At 38.1% G+C, this 20,000-nt stretch overlaps 1 protein-coding gene across 35 annotated transcripts in view; it reads left to right on the top strand.

Moving 5' to 3' along the window:
* Nucleotides 1-20,000, top strand: part of clasp2 (cytoplasmic linker associated protein 2) — a 271,813-nt gene that overhangs the window by 153,896 nt on the left and 97,917 nt on the right. For 30 of the 35 annotated variants that reach the window (XM_039736300.1, XM_039736302.1, XM_039736280.1 and 27 more), the window contains one exon: nucleotides 15,577-15,726. In XM_039736300.1, the coding sequence (XP_039592234.1) occupies nucleotides 15,577-15,726 (150 nt within the window). Of the gene's footprint in view, nucleotides 1-15,038; nucleotides 15,234-15,576; nucleotides 15,727-20,000 lie in introns of those variants that run through there. The other 5 variants (XM_039736306.1, XM_039736305.1, XM_039736304.1 and 2 more) reach the window with 1 other exon arrangement.

Genomic DNA, 20,000 nt, shown 5'->3' with positions numbered 1-20,000 from the left:
TAGTGAGAGTTGGACTCTGCCAGGGCTGCCCTTTGTCACCGATTCTGTTCATAACTTTTATGGACAGAATTTCTAGGCGCAGCCAGGGTGTTGAAGGGGTCCGGTTTGGTGGACTCGGGATTGGGTCACTGCTTTTGCAGATGATGTTGTCCTGTTTGCTACATCAGGCCGTGATCTTCAGCTCTCTCTGGATCGGTTCGCAGCTGAGTGTGAAGCGGCTGGGATGAGAATCAGCACCTCCAAATCTGAGACCATGGTCCTCAGCGGAAAAGGGTGGAGTGCCCTCGGGGGTTGGGGAGAGATCCTGCCCCAAGTGGAGGAGTTCAAGTATCTCGGGGTCTTGTTCACGCAGTGAGGAAGAATGGAGCGGGGAGATCGACAGGCGGATCGGTGCGGCATCCACAGTGATGCGGGCTCTTCATCGGTCTGTCGTGGTGAAAAAGGAGCTGAGCCGTAAGGCAAAGCTCTCAATTTACCAGTCGATCTACGCTCCTACTCTCACCTACGGTCATGAGCTATGGGTAGTGACCGAAAGAACGAGATCGCGAATACAAGCGGCTGAAATGAGTTTCCTCCGCAGGGTGTCTTGGCTTTCCCTTAAAGATAGGGTGAGAAGCTCAGTTATCCGGGAGGGGCTCAGAGTAGAGCCGCTGCTCCTCCGCATCGAGAGGAGTCAGATGAGGTGGCTCGGGCATCTGATCAGGATGCCTCCTGGACGCCTCCCTGGTGAGGTGTTCCAGGCACGTCCAACCGGGAGGAGGCCCCGGGGAAGACCCAGGACACACTGGAGGGACTATGTCTCCTGGCTGGCCTGGGAAGCATGGGATTCTCCGGAAGAGCTGGAAGAAGTGGCGGGGAGAGGAAAGTCTGGGCCTCTCTGCTTAAGCTGCTGCCCAGTGACCGACCTCCGGATAAGCGGAAGAGGATGGATGGATGGATGGACATACATACATACACACACATATATATATATATATATCTCTATAGATATATATATATATATATATATATATCTCTATATATATATATATATCTCTATATTATATATATATCTCTATATATATATATCTATATATATATATATATATATATCTCTATATATATATATATATATATATATATATATATATATATATATATATATATATATATATATATATATATATATATATATATATATATATATATATATATATATATATATATATATATATATATATATATATAAAGCCTGGATATAAACAGTCTTAGGAAAGCTTTCTGAAAATCAGTAGTGTCAAGGGGTGATGTCATATGCGGCTTTTTGATTTAGCTGTAGGTTTTGTTCATAGGTTGCATTTTCTGACGTCTAAATCAGATGGTCTCGCATCTCTGATATCTGATTTTGTTTTCTTGTGTCACTTCTGTCTTTTTTTTTTCTCCTTCTCTTTGTTCAATCAGATGTGCCGTATTTATACTAAAATGCACATGGAACACTGGGTTTTGGGATATAGCACCCATTTGATTGGCTATCTTTTTCCTGATAATGAATGACGGATCAAAGCATTTTAAACTTTTAAGTATCTCCTCACTCCTTCCTTTCTCAAGCTGTAAACCAATTTTAATTTGAGAGATAAACTTTAATAAGAACCCTAGATTTATTGAATTTGAACATGTACTTTGCATCTTATAATGACAAATATCTATTGATTATTGCTTTTTTGTTATTCTTTTTTGTTAGGAATTGACTGTTTAAATTATCACTAATCACAGTTTAAAGTACTGTTGCTGGTTTTGGATGTTGAAATTGCAAGTCTGAGATACCTGTCAGTTGCACTACATGCCTTTGAATGACTGGAAGACACTTTGACCAGAATAAAACTAACCAAAAAAAACCTGAAACTGTAAACCCCATGAAATGAACTCCTGACCTGGGACATTTAATATCATGTGTGCATTGCTTTATCAGATACAAAAGTGCACTGTGTATTTATTTACGACTTTTGCCAGATGAAGAAAAACATTGCATACTCTTTTCGTACACACACACACACACAAAAAACATACGCTTGTTAAGAGGTTGTCTTCTCATTTGGTCTAGAAACTAGGTAGATTCTTTGCTGTCTGTTTTTCCATAGATGAGTTATAATAGGCCAAAACTTTTTGATTATGTTGGGGTTATTACAGTTGCTGGACATTGTGTTGTTTCTGAGTTACAGTATATTTTCTACTCTATGTGACCCTTGGGAAAGACCCTTAACCTGCTATATTTTGCTCCATGCGTGTTGTACAATAGCTGACTCTGTACTCTGCCTCCAAGGGGTTAGTAATAGCTACTTTTTTGTACTTGTACAATGACAATAAAGTTGAATCATATAATTTCATTGTTATTTCACTCAAAGCAGTATAGCTTGTGTGTCTCATTACAGGAATACTTTGGATTTGTGTGCCAAAAGGGAAATTGAAAAAAGTCAAAAATAATTTTTGCCCGCTGTGCAACTAGAATGTAATTAGTTTTTTATTTAGATTAGATTTACACATACACATTAGAGGTATAATCATTTTTAAATAATTCTCAAATTGCTACAGTACAGGGCTTTGTGGTATAAAAAAAAACAGTGAAGTAACCTTGCTCAGTCAGTTAACATTCAGTGAAATTCAATGAAGTAGTCTGTCTGAGGAACACTCGGGTGTCCCTGGTATTAAGCTCTTCCATTCAGTAAAAAAAAAAGAAAAAGAAACTAGCTGAGCTGATTTGAGTTATACTCGGTTGCAGTACAGCTGCGTCATTTGTAAAGGTTTCATTTCATATAAGAGCCTGAAGGTGACAGGAGCTTCAGTATTACATACAGCTTCTCCAGCTGACATTTTCATTCACAACTTGTAACTGTGTGAGTCACACTTAAATTTCAGTTCAGTACAACTGCTTATATGTAGGTTTTCTCTAAACTGAAGTAAATGATTTGTTCCAGTCTACTTAGACCTTGTGCCGAATTACAAACTTGATCTTGAAAAAGTGGTTTACGAGTAAGATTTAAAGGTTAGTGGAAAAGATCCCCTCCAAACAAAGCAGCTGCTTCTTCATAGCACATATATTCTGCCATGAGCATTCAAATTCTTACTATACTTTATTAATGCATGTTCTGGGCTGTGCATACTTTTAAAATTGTGTTAATTTTGTTTTCTATGCTGTCAGATGTCAATATTATGATGAATAGTGAAGTAGTTTACAATATAAACAACTGTGTCTGCTTTTTAATTATTCTGTATTGCATATTACTGCATTTCTTTTTACCAGATCACGTTTGGTTTTATTTTAGTTTCAGATATAAATAACAGAATTCAGAAGATCAGTTATGTGTCCTCTTTATTTAAATATGTAATGCAGAATAAAGTATAATACCTCTACTGTAGATGTTAATTTGGCAGTCTAGCTAACCAAGGTCGTGTCTACATAGTCCTGTGTCAGAAAGCATTTAACCTTTTGTGGTCATCTCTCTTCCCAAAGTGCCTCTTGCCATGTAATTGCAGCTGATAAGTACATGATGTTGCACTGTTCACACCATAAATAATCTTGACTGTTGCTACACTTATTTTATTAATGAACCCTTCACACTTTGGGCAGTGATTGTCTGTTGAACTTGTCTTCTTGAGGCATCTGTGTAGAACACTAAGCTGCAAAGTATAATTTTAACTGATGATCATTCCTCTGACCAATGTATTATCTCTCCACTGGGGAAGTGAAGAGCGACAATTAGATGCTGTGTTAACAGGTATATATTCTTTTACCCAATGTCTCATTTCACCTCTTTTGCAAATGGGCTTCAAGCTTTTTGTGGTTAATAAATACTTGTGATTGTTCATTGGACTGAAGAACAGTTTAGTGTAAGGGTAAGCAATACAGTGATTTCCTGTTATGGCCTATATGACAAGCATTTTTGCAAATGTATTTGTGGTGTTGTCATTCAGCCTAAAAACCAAGCTACTAGGCCTTAGATTCTGAGTCTACTTAGTGTTGTTTTCACTTTTTTAGCTTTGTTTTATATAGCATTTTTAGATAAACAATTTTGATAGTTTTTTCTTTATTTTGTTATTTCCTCAGGTTCTAACAAGCAACTACTGTTGCAGAGCATGTGTAAAATGATGTAACTCCTGACATTTATTGAAAAAGCAAGCCACACTTGTACGGTAGAGCAAGAATATTTATATGAATCACATGAATCTAAAAGTGTTACATGTGGTAGATCACTTAGATTTGTATCACAGTATTCTATCAACATGGAAGAACATCAATTCTGGAATTGTTTGCTGTCACAGTGTTGTCATAAAGAAGCAGAATCCCTTGAAATTAAGACATTCTTGCACAGTGTCTGCATGTGTTCTGATACAGTCTCTTTCTTGCTACTAAACAAAAACACTCAATCTCACCATTGAACAATTATGATACTTTAACATTGAAATGAGTATATGAATCTGTTAGGGATGGGACAGTATCAAAATTTCATATCACGATTATGGTGACCAAAATTATCATGGTCTTTATATTGTCATCTTATTGTTAAAATACATTTTTTTTCTAAGCTAAAAATAAACATGGAAATTATTTCACTAAGTTTTGTTTTGAAACTGAACATAAACTTGTGATTTAAAAACAAAACGTCACTGCCTGACTTGTTTTAAAACCAGTTGTTTTGTCAGATGCTATAAGTAGAAATAAATAAATAAACCACAAGTAACTTACATTAATAGCATTTATGGCCAGTTTGCAATATCCATAAGTAAACACACAAAATGCATATTTTCTAACAGTGTCAACAAGCTCTTATAAAGCATACAAATACGCAGTTGTTAACATTAAAAATCCTAAATCTAGATGTATCAAATGAGCAACAATGATTTACAGCTCTTCATAAAGAAATTAAGTGCTTCTGGCCAAATTTCCTATATGCATTCAGTTTCTGTTATATGTAAATTGAAATGTAAAAATGAAAACATATTTACTTTGTTCGATATAACCTGTGATCTGAGAGGGATTGACAGTGTGTCCACTGGACAGTCTCTCTTATGGTACACTGGTTGCTGGAATGCATGAAAGCATTCTGCCAACCCTGGCACGGTAGCTAGGATGCCTGAATGGATGGCAATAAAAATAGATCTTAATCTCTACATTCACCATTTCTTCCAGGGTAGTGGGTTACACATATATAATTACATTTTAGCATATTTTTGATTTCAAGGGCATTATTCAGTCAATCGATTGTTTCAATACTACTATCTATCCAAAAGATTCTTACACAGAGTTTATACATAAATCTCCCATGATTAATTTACACATTCTTGATGGCTTGAGTGAATGAATATGGCTGTGCTGGAAAACTGCTAATGTAAACCTTAGACACAACAGCCACAGATCCCACATGTTCAGAAACACACATTTTTATTTATAGTAGGGTAGCTTAGCTCTTCTCCCTTGCTCCCCACAACATAACAGTATAAAGCACCCAGCAGCACAATCTTTCTCCTTTTCACCGCCACTCCTCCTCCAGCAAGCTTAGTCCCTCTTCCTCCCAATTCTGGCTCCTTGAATGGAGTGAGACAGCTCCTTTTATGTTACACCTGGTAGTGTTCCAGGTGGCTCATCAGAATTAACTGGAAGTACTCCCAGGTATGATGGAAACCCAAAGTAGGATTGTACATTTCTCCCTTCTCCTGCCCACAGAACCCAACAGGGTTATGCCAGACTCCAACTCCCAGCGTGCCCTGTGGGAAACCATGGTGCCACCGCCTCTCAGGAGGGCTGCCCTCCAGCATCCTGGGGAAAGTAGTGCCTTGTGGATGCTCTCTGTGCCGGTCCTTCCATCCAGCTGGTCTTCTGGCTGGGCTGGATAACAGCAGTGTGTTTTCTTATTTTATCAGTTGTTCATTATGTTGCACATGGAAATCAAACATGCATAGGTTTCATGTGATCCAGAAACATTGCTGTCAAGTCTTAATATTCTTCTGTGTAATGTATTATTTAAAATATAAAAAATCTATGTCTTGTTTTTTTATTTTTGATATTCTGTGTCTACCTGTTTGTCTTGTCCAGGGCAGTGTTTAATATTTAATTTTATTGATCTTCTAACGAAGTGTTTTTCTTTTCAGGTTTAGAATTTAAGGTGCTGTACAAAGCTACTTGCATTCATAATAGGTTGCAGAAGATTCTTCTGTTAATTTTTGTAAATATTTAAAAGATTCTTCTATCACTGATTTTTTTTTTTCTTCAACTGTAACATCAGAGTATATTTTTGGTTGGTTAGTATTTGTTTGCTTGTAAACTATCTAGCTTTAGAAAAGTAGAATTTAAAATATTGTCAGAACTTACAATATTTAAGTAGATAAAAAGCTAGACAGTCTTATCAGAACAGCATGCCTCAAGGTTTAATTTGCACTGCTGGTTGCACACTGCTTCAAAATTCTCATTTTTACTTATTTATATCTTGGTAAATTAATGTTATTAAAGGAACTGTTGTGTAAATAGTGTGTTTCAGGTGGGTTGTATTTGGGACACTATGTGGTCTAGTATTTGTGTATGGTCTTAACTTTTCTTTTTTTTTTGCTTTTAATAGTTCTGACCATTACGTGAAGACTATGACTATGAGTTGTCCTTGATTCCCCTCCTGGATTTAGACTAATCTACCATGATGGAAAGAGGATTAAGCTTTTCTGTCCTTATCCTCTTCTATAGATTAGGGTAGAAAAGGGAGTAAGCATTGTTGTGTTGTACTGATTTGTATTCTGCATTTATATTGTGTGATACAAGCAGTAAGTAGTGTGTTGCAGACTGTTTACAGTTTAGCATCAGGTACTTTCAACAACTTGTTGAGAAGCTTACAGGTGAAGGTAGTGTCTGCCAGTATAGTGGATGAAACTTTGGCATGGGACAAGTTGTACTATAGTTGACTGTGGGGAAGACAATCTTTGTCTTGGGCTTTTGTATACTTTTGTGTGGTGTCTTGTTCATTTAGCCAGCCCCTCTTCATTTAGACCTGCAGAATACAACTTTGGCCATTACTTCTAACAGTGCCGTGACCCTCAGTAAAATAGCTCTTTTTCCCCACTATCCAATCACTTCAGGGCTAGCGTAGTAAAGGCAAACTGTAAGTTGTTTATGCTAAATTGAGTTGCTTATTAGATACTTGTTATTCTGGTTGCACACTGCTACCTAACACCAGTGTTGTCCATGGAATATCTATACTGATTTCTATACTAATCTCTCTGTAAGTTTCCTCAAAATTGAATTCATTTTAATGCTGTTGATTTGTCCTGTTTTTGGGGCATTACCCACATGCTTATTGGTGATAGCACCTTTCACAAAGATAGTGGTTACACATGGCCACTTATGGTAATAAAGCTTTACACAATTTAATAGACGGGCCCCGTCAAAGGTAGAAAGCAGATGTGCATGTTATGGTGTTGTTTTTTTTGTTTGTTTTTTTTTAACAGAGTTTTTTAATGTTACAGAGTGAATGAGTTTTCATTTGTTTTTAATATTACTATTTAGCATTGTTGGACAGCACAATAGCAAATTGACTAGTGCTGCTGCATCAGTGTCCTTGATTCAGCTACTTCACCTGATCATAGTCCGTGTAAAGTTTGTACACTTTTCCCATGTTTGGCTATGTTTTTATTAGGTGGAAGTCCCATTTTACTTATGGCGCCAAGTAGAGTTGTGTTGCGTTACAGCAGTCTATTAGTTTGCAAAAGCGCTGTAAAGAAGCTGTCTCTTGCTATGGTCCTGCCTTTGTCTAGTCTAATAGTAGTCACAGGACATGGTCTCTTTGATTGCCAGTACAACAAACAGTTCTGAGCAAGCATCAGCCACAGTGCTGCTCTTGTGAAAAGAATGGAGATCAATGCCATCAACTCAAAGAGGGAGAGGAAGTTCGTTGAACCACGTGAACGTTACTGAGAGAATAAAACTGAATTAAAAAAAAAAAACAGTGCTAACTTTTACAAATAGCCAAAATTTACACCAAGTGTCACAGACTCAAAAATCAAATGTATGTTTTTATTATATTGTACAAATAATAATATTAGCAGCTCACTACCCAAAACACGGAGTGCTCTTTCTCGAACCTGGTACCTTTTGAGTTATAAGGCAGCAGTTCTTACTTCTGCACCATTCAAGAATACATATCAACTTCCTGTCAATTGGCATTTGAGTTTTTAACTCCTTGACACTTGACAGCAAGTGTCAAAAAAATCTATTTTTTTTTCTTTGGTTATATTCTTGAATAAAAGCGCACATGTTTAATTGATATTTGGACTAAAGTCGTCACACATTATGCACTTCTCGTCATTATTAGTATAACATAGAAAAGGTTTCGGCTTAAGATATGTGTTCAGCATTTCTCACATTTCTTTTCATCCTACACTTACCAAGATATTTGTAGACACGGAACACACATGAAATGTATGCATTCCAAATAACAATATACTGTATTATTGACCCTATCCAACTCCAGGCACATCACATGCAGATAAGGAGCCTTGGCTTGAGCTGGGAGAACTTTTTGCCTGTGAGCCAAACTCTGTCAAGGAGGGGGGATGGGAAAGTAGGCTGCTTGTGTTGATCGACACATTTACAAAACAAAAGAAGCTGATGGGAGAGGTGTGAAGGCATTTAAGATGGGCCAAGTTTTTTCGTGGGCTTTAGGAACTCTGGTGTTAAGCAGGTATGAGAATGTTATGTTATTGCTATATAAAAAAAATTGTACTTACTAAGTAAATAATATTCAGACACTGTGTCAGCAGCAAGTAGGTGGATTTTGTCAGGCACATACAGGCAGATAAAGATATAGAAAATTTTGTCTTGTGATCTTGTCAGTTACAATGTGGCACAGAGTTTAATGATAAAAGGTAAAAGAAAATCGGGCCACTGCCAGTGTGCCTGGATGACACAGGAATGATGCCGTTGTTGATGTCGCCTGAAGCAGTAAGGCTACATATTACCCATCCTATAATCTTCTTGTGTGATGATTCTGTTAAAATTCTCATGCGCTCTTACACACTTGTTTGGATTGGTGCTGCATTATAATTTGGTGGATGCAAGATTGTACAGCATTTTGCTAATTTGTTCTGTTGTTTTGACCTCACATAGACATTTTTTGACTTCGACTCTTTCATGCTAGAGCACAGGACTTTTTTTTTTTATTTTTATTTTAAATTTGCTTGCATAAGCTTAAGGGGTTTAGTACAAGGGGTCCATGTACATGTCTGCATATTGATACACACTTCATCTCTGAAGTAGTTTCCTGCTTTGTACTTTGAACCATGGTCTGACTGTATCCTTTAGCTTCTTTTGTTTGATTTACAGTTGTGCTTGAAAGTTTGTGAACCTTTTAGAGTTTTCTATATTTCTGTATAAATATGACCTAAAACATCATCAGATTTTCACTCAAGTCATAAAAGTAGATAAAGAGAAACCAGTTAAACAAATGAGACAAAAATATTGTACTTGGTCATTTATTTATTAAGGAAAATGATCGAATATTACATATTTGTGAGTGGCACAAGTATGTGAACCTTTGCTTTCAGTATCTCGTGTGACAATTTGCAGCAATAACTGCAACTAAACATTTTTGGTAACTTTTGATCATTCCTGCACACCGGCTTGGAGGAATTTTAGCCCATTCCTCCATACAAAACAGCTTCAACTCTGGGATGTTGGTGGGTTTCCTCACATTTAACTGCTCGCTTCAGGTCCTTCCACAACATTTCAGGACTTTGACTTGGCCATTCCAAAACATTAACTTTACTCTTCTTTAACCATTCTTTGGTATAACGACTTGTGTGCTTAGGGTCGTTGTCTTGCTGCATGACCCACCTTCTCTTGAGGTTCAGTTCATAGGCAGATGTCCTGACATTTTCCTTTAGAATTCTCTGATATAATTCAGAATTTATTGTTCCATCAATAAAGGCAAGCCGTCCTGGCCCAGATGCAGCAAAACAGGCCCAAACTATGATAATATCACCACCATGTTTCACAGATGGGATAAGGTTCTTATGCTGGAATGCTGTGTTCTCCTTTCTCTAAACATAGCGCTTTTAATTTAAACCAAAAAGTTCTATTTTGGTCTCATCCGTCCACAAAACATCTGGTTTGTCCACGTGATCTTTAGCAAACTGCAGACGAGCAGCAATGTCTTTTTTGGAGAGAAGTGGCTTTCTCTTTTCAACCCTGCCATGCACACCATTGTTGTTCAGTGTTCTCCTGATAGTAGACTCATGAACATTAGCCAATGTGAGAGAGGCCTTCAGTTGCATAGAAGTTCCCCTGGGGTCCTTTGTGACCTCGCCGACTATTACACGCCTTGTTCTTGGAGTGATCTTTGTTGGTCGACCACTCCTGGGGAGGTTAACAATGGTCTTGAAGACTGTGGATTGGTGGAGTCCAAACTCTTTAGAGATGTTTTTTTTTAACCTTTTCCAGCCTGATGAGCATCAACAACTCTTTTTCTGAGGTCCTCAGAAATCACCTCTGTTCGTGCCATGATACACTTCCACAAACATGTGTTGTGAAGAGCAGACTTTGATAGATCTGTGTTCTTTAAATAACACAGGGTGCCCACTCACACCTGATTGTCATCCCATTGATTGAAAATACCTGACTCTAATTTCACCTTCAAAGTAACTGCTACTCGTAGAGGTTCACATACTTTTGCCACTCACATATTAGAACATTAGAACAATCTAGACGAGAACAGGCCATTCAGCCCAACAAAGCTCGCCAGTCCTATCCACTTGTTTCCTCCAAGAAAACATCAAGTCGAGTTTTGAAAGTCCCTAACGTCTTACTGTCTACCACACTACTTGGTAGCTTATTCCAAGTGTCTATCGTTCTTTGTGTAAAGAAAAACTTCCTAATGTTTGTGCGAAATTTACCCTTAACAAGTTTCCAACTGTGTCCCCGTGTTCTTGATGAGCTCATTTTAAAATACAAGTCTCGATCCACTGTACTAATTCCCTTCATAATTTTAAACACTTCAATCATGTCACCTCTTAATCTTCTTTTGCTTAAACTGTAAAGGCTCAGCTCTTTTAATCTTTCCTCATAATTCAACCCCTGTAGACCTGGAATCAGCCTAGTCGCTCTTCTCTTGACCTTTTCTAGTGCTGCTATGTCCTTTTTGTAGCCTGGAGACCAAAACTGCACACAGTACTCAAGATGAGGCCTCACCAGTGCATTATAAAGGTTGAGCATAACCTCCTTGGACTTGTACTCCACAGATCGTGCTATATAACCTAACATTCTGTTAGCCTTCTTAATGGCTTCTGAACACTGTTTGGAAGTTGATAGCTTGGAGTCCACTATGACTCCTAAATCCTTCTCATAAGGTGTACTCTCGATTTTCCGACCGCCCATTGTGTATTCAAACCTAATATTTTTACTTCCTATGTGTAATACTTTACATTTACTGACATTAAATTTCATCTGCCACAAATCTGCCCAAGCCTGTATGCTATCCAAGTCCTTCTGTAATGATATAACGGATTCCAAATTATCTGCTAATCCACCTATCTTGGTATCATCTGCAAACTTAACCAGCTTGTTACTTATATTCCTATCTAAATCATTTATATATATTAAAAATAGCAGCGGCCCTAGCACTGACCCCTGTGGAACACCACTCTTAACATCGCCAGTTCTGATGAGGTTCCTCGCACCATCACCCTCTGCTTCCTGTGTCTGAGCCAATTCTGCACCCATCTAAAAACATCACCCTGAATTCCCACTTCTTTTAACTTGATGCCCAACCTCTCATGTGGCACCTTATCAAATGCTTTCTGAAAGTCCAGATAAATAATATCATAAGCTCCACTTTGATCGTATCCTTTTGTTGCCTCCTCATAGAATTCCAACATGTTAGTAAAACACGACCTCCCTCTTCTGAACCCATGCTGACTGTTCAGAATAACTCCTGTCCTTGTCATGTGTTGCTCAATCTTATCCTTAATAATTCCTTCCATTAATTTTCCTGTGATGCTTGTTAAGCTTACTGGCCTATAGTTGCTTGGATCTGCCCTGTCACCCTTTTTATATAATGGGATGATATTTGCCATTTTCCAGTCCTTTGGAATCTCTCCAGTGCACAGTGACTTCCTAAAAATATGTGTCAAGGGTTTATATATGTACTCACTAGCCTCCTTAAGAACACGAGGATAAATATTATCTGGGCCTGGTGATTTGTTTGATTTCATCTTATTTAATCTGAGCAGCACTTCTCCCTCTACAATTTCCAAATCCCTCAGTACCTCCTTAGTAGTTGTGTTTACCTCTGGCAGGTTATCCACTTGCTCACTTGTAAACACCTCAGAAAAATGTAAGTTTAGGGCATCTGCTATTTCATTGTCTGTATCTTTTAATTCCCTTTACTATTCCTGATGAACTTGACCTCCTCCTTAACTGTTCTTTTACTACTAAAATACTGAAAGAATCTCTTGGGGTCTTCGCCTTATCTGCTATATTCCTCTCCAACTGTCTTTTAGCCTCTCTGATATCCTTCTTAATGGTTGCCCTCATTTTCTCATACGCTACGGTTCTCTTTGCAGTCATTAGTCTTATATGCCTTATACAGCAGTTTTTCCTTTGCAACTTCTTTTTAAATCTTTATTAATCCATCGTGGAGTTTTTTAGTTTCCTATTACTTCCAAATTTAGGTATGTATCTGTCCTGCATTACATGTAAAACATTTTAAACCTGTTCCACTGCTCCTCGACTGTCTCCACATTTAAAAGCTTATCCCAGTCTATCCTACTTAGACTTTGTCATCTGCTCAAAATTAGCCCTACTAAAGTTCAACTTAACAATTTTAGTCTTTGCATCTGTACTCTTACAAAATACTGAGAATTGTATTACATTATGGTCACTTGACCCTAGTGGTTCAATCACCTCTACACCCTCAATTCTATCCTGATTATTACAGAATACTAAATCCAGATAGGCTTCACCCCTTGTTGGTGCTTTAACATGCTGTGTTAAAAAACAGTCGCTGATTACTTCTAAAAACTCCTGCTCTTGTGCTCCTCCATCTGTAAGGTTATCCCAGTTAATATTTGGATAATTAAAGTCCCCCATGACTATAATATCCCCTGTAAACTTGCCTTTTGATATTACTAAAAGATGTGTGTTGAAATTACTGTCTGAATTGGGTGGTCTATAACACACTCCTAAAATGAGACCTTTTCCCTAATATTTTCCAGGTGAAGCCACATGTCCTCACTAAGATGGGGCTCATCATCCAACTGAAGATGACTTACATTTAATTCCTGTTTGGCATAAACAGCAACCCCACCTCCTTTTCTGTTCTGTCTATCCTTCCTAAAAAATGTGTATCCCTCTATGTTACACTCATCCCCATCTTTGTTATTTAGCCAGGTTTCCGTTATTGCTATAATATCATAATTATGCTCTGCTACATACAACTCCAACTCACTTACCTTATTTTTGATACTTCTAGCATTAAGGCAAGCTATTTTTAATGTGTTAATCCTTCTACGTGTTTGCTTAAAATTTACATTACTATGCATTTTTATTTCTACACCATTGTTTGTTCTTCCATGTATAGATCTAAATTCTGGCCTGTCCTAAACTCCCTGCCCCCCCATTCCCAAGTTTAAACAATCCTCGACTAGCCTACACATACGCCTCCCCAATACATTGGTGCCCCTCCGGTTCAGATGTAACCCGTCACGCGGAACAGGTCCCATCTGTTCCAAAAGGAGTCCCAATGCCCCATAAACCTATACCCTTCTACCCTGCACCAAGATTTGAGCCACGCGTTAAGCCTTCTAATCTCCTCAATCTTACCTGGACTGGCGTGGCACAGGCAGAACTTTGGAGAAGACTTCCTTGTGAGTTCTGCTCCTCAGCTTGGTACCTAACTCTTTGAATTTGGATCGCAGAACTGACAGACTACCCTTATGTATGTAATTTTTCCAAAGTGGACAATGACAACTGGATCCACCCCCGCTCTGGCCAAGAGCCTATCCCCCCTTCTAGGGAGGTCTCCCACCTGTGCTCCCGGAAGGCAACACACCGTGCGAGACTCTCTCTCTCTGGAGCACACCTGCGCTTCAATCCCCCTAATGATTGAGTCCCCAACTATCACTACCTCTCTCTTTTTGGGAACTGGTTTTGAGGTGGCCCGTTGGGGCTCCTCAACCCTGCCTACCACCTCAGAATTATCAGAGTCACCGTCCAGATCCGTGTATGTATATATGTAATATGCTATCATTTTCCTTAATAAATTAATGACCAAGTATAATATTTTTGTGTCATTTGTTTAACTGGTTTCTCTTTATCTACTTTTAGGACTTGAATGTTTTAGGTCATACTTATGCAGAAATATAGAAAATTCTAAAGGGTTCACAAACTTTCAAGCACAACTGTATAATCCTTCTGTGACTATAAAAGCTAAAGAGATTATCTGCATGACATTTTTGTCCAGTGTATAGTTTTGTGATAAATTAGCACTACTGTGAATGGAGCAGAACTACATCAGATATGTTTTTTGAGTGTGTATTAATTTCTGCATTCCTAAATATATACCTGTGTGTGCACCTGAATATATCTGTGTATATCCATAGATGGCCTCACTGTCAGTGTGTTCTGTCATACTACTACACACCTGCGTGTCCATCTCAAGATTATGCTTCTACCCTCCCAAACACCTGCCTTTCTCTGGTGGGATTTGTGGCCTCAGATGCTGCTTTTTACTCTGCCTCTTGTTATGGATGCATAGCCACCGGCTGTGTAATTGGGGTGTGGGCTCGAAGCAACAAACCCCATTAGATGGTAGTGAAGCCTCATTAGCATGACATTTTCCCAGCTCTAAAGCCTTTGTCATTTGCTAGTAGGGAGGTGTGCCAGGCTGGCTGTGGCTCAGTGAAAAATTGATATGCAGGAAGGAGCAGCTGATGGAGAATGATGTCATCTGAAAGCTTATTGGCTGCTGGTTACCCTGTGAAGGGTGGGAGGGAGATGAGGGGGAAAAAAGATGCCGGCACCCAGCCTTGATGGAGGATTCGGCATGGGCAGCTTTTAGATGGGAGGTTTTAACTGATCTGTTTTTTCATGCACTGTCTTCTTCTACTGACTATGTGATAAAGCAGGCACTCTGCAAGGAAAGCAAGCTGGGGCTATTTTATTTATTCCCCACCCCTCTGGTCCAGAGGGATGAGGCGACTGATCTGCAAGCGGATTTGTGACTGTAAGTTGTGGCAGACGCTGGGTGGAGAGTGAAAGCAATGCAAGGTGTAGGAAATGATGCAGATAGCAAAACGAGGCTGGAGACTGATAATATGGGTGACTGTTGATCATTTGGAATGGGGCAGGTGCATGTACCAGCCTGCAGGTCACAATGAATGTGTTTTTCAGGTGTAGTCTGGTGATGCTTTTTTTTTTTTTTTTTGTGAGGCCTCTGAAGCGGAAGAATGTTCCCAGCTCATAATTAGTATTGATTTCCTTCTGCTGTATTCTTGTTTGTACCAGTAGCACCATTTTCTTGCCTAATACATTTTTATTAAAATGCTGCCTTTTGGTTTTTTTTCCAGACAAAAGCTTTGATGATGATGAGTCAGTGGATGGAAGTAGGCCATCATCTGCCCAATCTGCTTTTAAGGTTCCAGCACCCAAAAAGCCTGGAAATCCTAGTAGCAGCACCAGTAGGAAGCCAGGCTCAGCAGTTGGCCCCAAAGTTGGAGGTAAGGCTTGAACTCACCTTAACATCAAAAGGTAGGCTTACCGGTACAGTTATAGTGCATTCTTTAAGAGTTAATATTATATTAAATCATGTTTATTAAAAATAATATATTCTGCCTTTTAGCCTTTTTGTTGGCATGTTAGCAACTGTTACCATGCAGCAGGTTAGTAAACCACAATAACGGGTTCAGTCTTATTAAAGATAGAAAGCTTAGAAATTGTTTCACTCTGTAGCTAACAGCATAGTATCACCCATCAGTGGAAAACCAGGGAGAAATATATAAATATGATGCATCATTTTATTTTAGTATTTAGAAAGAAAAGAAATCTAGACTTGTTCACCAGCATGCTGCTGTTTAATTTTGTGAGTTTGGTATGCCTTAATTACAAATAGTCAATAAAGTAGCAAAAGCATAGAAGGATTTTCTATCTAACCAACAAGATCAGCGTTGCTGACTGATGGACATTCAGTTTCTTTGGATGTTAACAGTCTCTATTTATATATAAATGAAACAACGGTATTTATGTTGCAATGATGTGTCTGTGGATCTTTAAAGACAGTCATACATCAGCTATTTGAATAGTTTAGTTAAATAATCTATGAGGTATTTTGACAGATGGAAGTGTAAAATTCCTTTCAATTAGCTACAATCTGCCTTCCATCATTTCTCTTTATAAACATATGGTAAATGATGAATGGGATTCAATTAAGCCATGCCTTTATGGTTTTCAAGAGGCATATCCAATTTGCCATGTTTTCTACTTGTGTTAAATATCCTTTTAAGTTTAAGTATTTGTTCAGAGCATTCAAGTGAAATATATTCCACTGAGGCAGACTTTTAAGTTGTCTTTTTTTCCCCAGAAGTTTGACGTTCAGTGTTTTTACCTATTGCCAATATGTGGATTCTCAATAATTTTTTATATTGCCTATGCCAAATGATGCGTGGTGATATCAAAAGTCATCTACCTGCAACCACCCACAATTATTCAGTTTTATTGGTGATCATTTTAACTTTAATTCATTTAATTCACATCGATTGAAAGGACTGGATAACTCTATTTATAACACTCCAAAAGAAATATAATATGCTCTGTTCTGAAGTCTTTACATTATTTTGGATTACATGAATCCGTAAGAAGGGCATTGTGTTCAGCTATGAACAGTTTAATAGTTATCAGGAAAGAAACTGGAAGGAAGCAGTAGCCCATTTAAAACAGTTCTGGAGCCAAATACAAAACCTTTTCCAAAGTACATGGACGTAAGCATGCAAGGTTTCATACCATCTTTATAATGAAAACCGGTGAAACTGTTCCTTTTCGTCTGTTATTTTTGGGACACTTAAAAATAGTTTTTCTTCAGTTTCATTTGTACCTCTCTAGAGCATATTTTCATTGTACGTTTTTCTAACTTTATGCATGTGATATGATATGGTATGTTGATTATGTCTGTTTATTGTTATGCTTCAAATTTTTTGCCTTGTTTCATATGTTCTGCTGCCATAAATTTCAGTTTAAACTGAGGGCTTTCAAAGGATATGACAAAGGTTTGATTTTTAAAATAATTAAGTATGAAATCACTTCTTTCTTTAGTCACTTGACTCTTTGTTAAATAGAATGTTTCACTTAAATGGGATTATATAGGCGCAGAGTCATCAGGTTGCTTTTTCTACTGGAAAAGGTTCAGTCGGTTCTTTGTGTCATGAAGTGCTATGGTATTGTTTTAAGTCTGTGCAGTTTCTGTCCATTTCTCTGTGACAAATGTATCAGATACAGAGTAACAGTGTTACAGTCTTAGTCAATCTGGAAATATTAGCTCAGCTTTAGGAAGATTCTGTTCACTTTACAGCAATGCAATAATAAAAATGAATTCTTACATTTTTGAGCATCTTGATATCTACTTTTATGTATACTCTGTGTATTTGATTCATGCAGTTTTGTAGTGTTTATCTAACTTGTATAAAACTGAACGGCATCATGCTACCCTGTCAGAGAATCTCTTTGTTTTGAGGACTGGCATCTACTGGACACCTCTGTCCTCTTTTTAAATAGTTATTAAGCTGCATATTGCACCTGCCAGATAAATATTTTAGAACAGTTCTCAGTTTTTAGGATGTAATGCAATATCTGAACCCCTAGTTAGAAATAGTTACAGCTAGGTGCTACATATTATCCATTTCTAATGCACCTGTAGATGAATAACATTCTTTCAGATTGTCACCAAATGAATATAAAATAAATACATAACATTCCTGCACTCACATGCACTGAGTCGACGCTTACCTTGGGTACATCTCTCCTTTCTTGAAAATTGTCTACTCAGTTAGAAGAGGCATAATTTAAATACACAATGTTACTTAATCAAAGTAGACCAGAATTTAAAGAATTTTGTATTTATATCTCAGTGGGATAATGAGTAATTTTATAACATTAAGGGACTTTCCACACAGCAAAGTGGAGCTCACTTAACAGACTAGTGTAATTAGGAATCTTAATGCTTGGCAGTTTTACGGATGTATTAAGAATAGGTCATTATCCAAAAAACATTAGACAGTCTATGGTCATAAAGATGTATTAATGTAATCTATACTAATAAAAGGCAAAGCCCTCACTCACTCACTCACTCACTGACTCACTGACTCATCACTAATTCTCCGACTTCCCATGTAGGTAGAAGGCTAAAATTTGGCAGGCTCATTCCTTACAGCTTACTTACAAAAGTTGGGCAGGTTTCATTTCGAAATTCTACACGTTATGGTCATAACTGGAACCTATTTTTTCGTCCATATATTATAATAAACTTCTGCTCGATGCCCGTGGGAGGCGTAATTTAGTGCCTGCCCATATAAGGCCGTCCGTCCGCAGCAATCCAATAGAAACACTGCCGCTAAATATTCACAGGTGAAGGACTGTGCTTATGCAGAGGAAGATGAGATGGTCAGGGTGGTGTTTGGCACAAACTCGGCGAAACTGAGAGAAACTTTTAAGTGCCGGGTCTTAGCTAACATTAAATACAAGAGCTGGAAACCTTCGATGCATGTACACCGAGCGGCTCACGTGAAATGACGCAGTGCACAGACAAAAAGCAACAGTTCCAAAGAGTGCTGAACAAAAACCGAATTACACAATTGAGAAGGCAGCAAAAAAATACGAAGCGTGTGATACATACAAGCATATTCATAAGTGCAGCTACTGCGGAAACAAAGCACACAGTGGAAAAAGTCAATGTCCCGCTAAAGGAACACAGTGTAAAAAAGCCCGTGTATGCAGTGTCTCACGTCTCAGATAAAGAGGAAGACGAGCTGTTTATTGATGCAGTAAGAAACGAATCAATGAATGAAACTTGTTATCTTTACAACTATTGACAAACACGGAATTTAACTTGAACACATCCTACAAATACGAACCTGATTGAAAGAAATAATGATAATCAAATCCTTGATGACAGCAACACTCCTAACACTCACAAAACAATTACTGTATATTGACACTCATGTTACGTTATTTTTAAAATGTTCCCATTGGTTTGTCATAACTTCTTTAACACACTACATCTCCGCTGCGAAGCGCGGGTATATATATAATATATATGTATATATATACCCGGATCTACATACGCTCAAATAGATAAACCACACGCCGTGGCGCAATGGTAGAGAGTTCGCCTCTAGCGCCGACGTCCGAGGTTTGATTCCCGAGAGGGGATGCACTGAGTATATACGCGCGCTTCCCGATTCATTTTACCTTCGCATCCCCTTTGTTTGAGACGTATCAAAAAATATGCGGTTGACGCAGAAAGACAAATCACCAATTGAAGCTTTATGAACGATGGATACTTTATTCAGCATCAATGATTGTTTTGGTAAAGCCATACTCAGTGTATTCATTAGATGAACGGTAAAAAAGTAAGAGCGAGGGGAGGGTGACTTATTGAGGCACGCAGGCAAAACCACAATAGCACGCGGGCTTGATGTACTGTAGTGCACGTCAACTCGATCTGAATTGCGCGATCACATTCGAAAAAATATATCTTTTCAAGTTCTATTTAGTTCATATGTGGCAAACTCAAGTACTGTAACTGTAATTATATCCGGCCTGCGAGATCATTTTATATACTGTATTATTGTTATTAATGGCCCGGGGATATGAAGCGCTGGTAACACAATAAACTACAGATACCATAATGCAGCGCTTCAGCTGCCTTGCCGAACACTTACCGCGTTAATCAAGTCTAGCTTATGATGCTGCAAGTTATTGCGAAGCTAGCCCACACGATGGC

Source organism: Polypterus senegalus, chromosome 15 (assembly GCF_016835505.1).
Source record: "Polypterus senegalus isolate Bchr_013 chromosome 15, ASM1683550v1, whole genome shotgun sequence".
Classification (NCBI taxonomy): domain Eukaryota; kingdom Metazoa; phylum Chordata; class Cladistia; order Polypteriformes; family Polypteridae; genus Polypterus; species Polypterus senegalus.
This window is presented reverse-complemented; position numbering and strand designations above follow the sequence as displayed.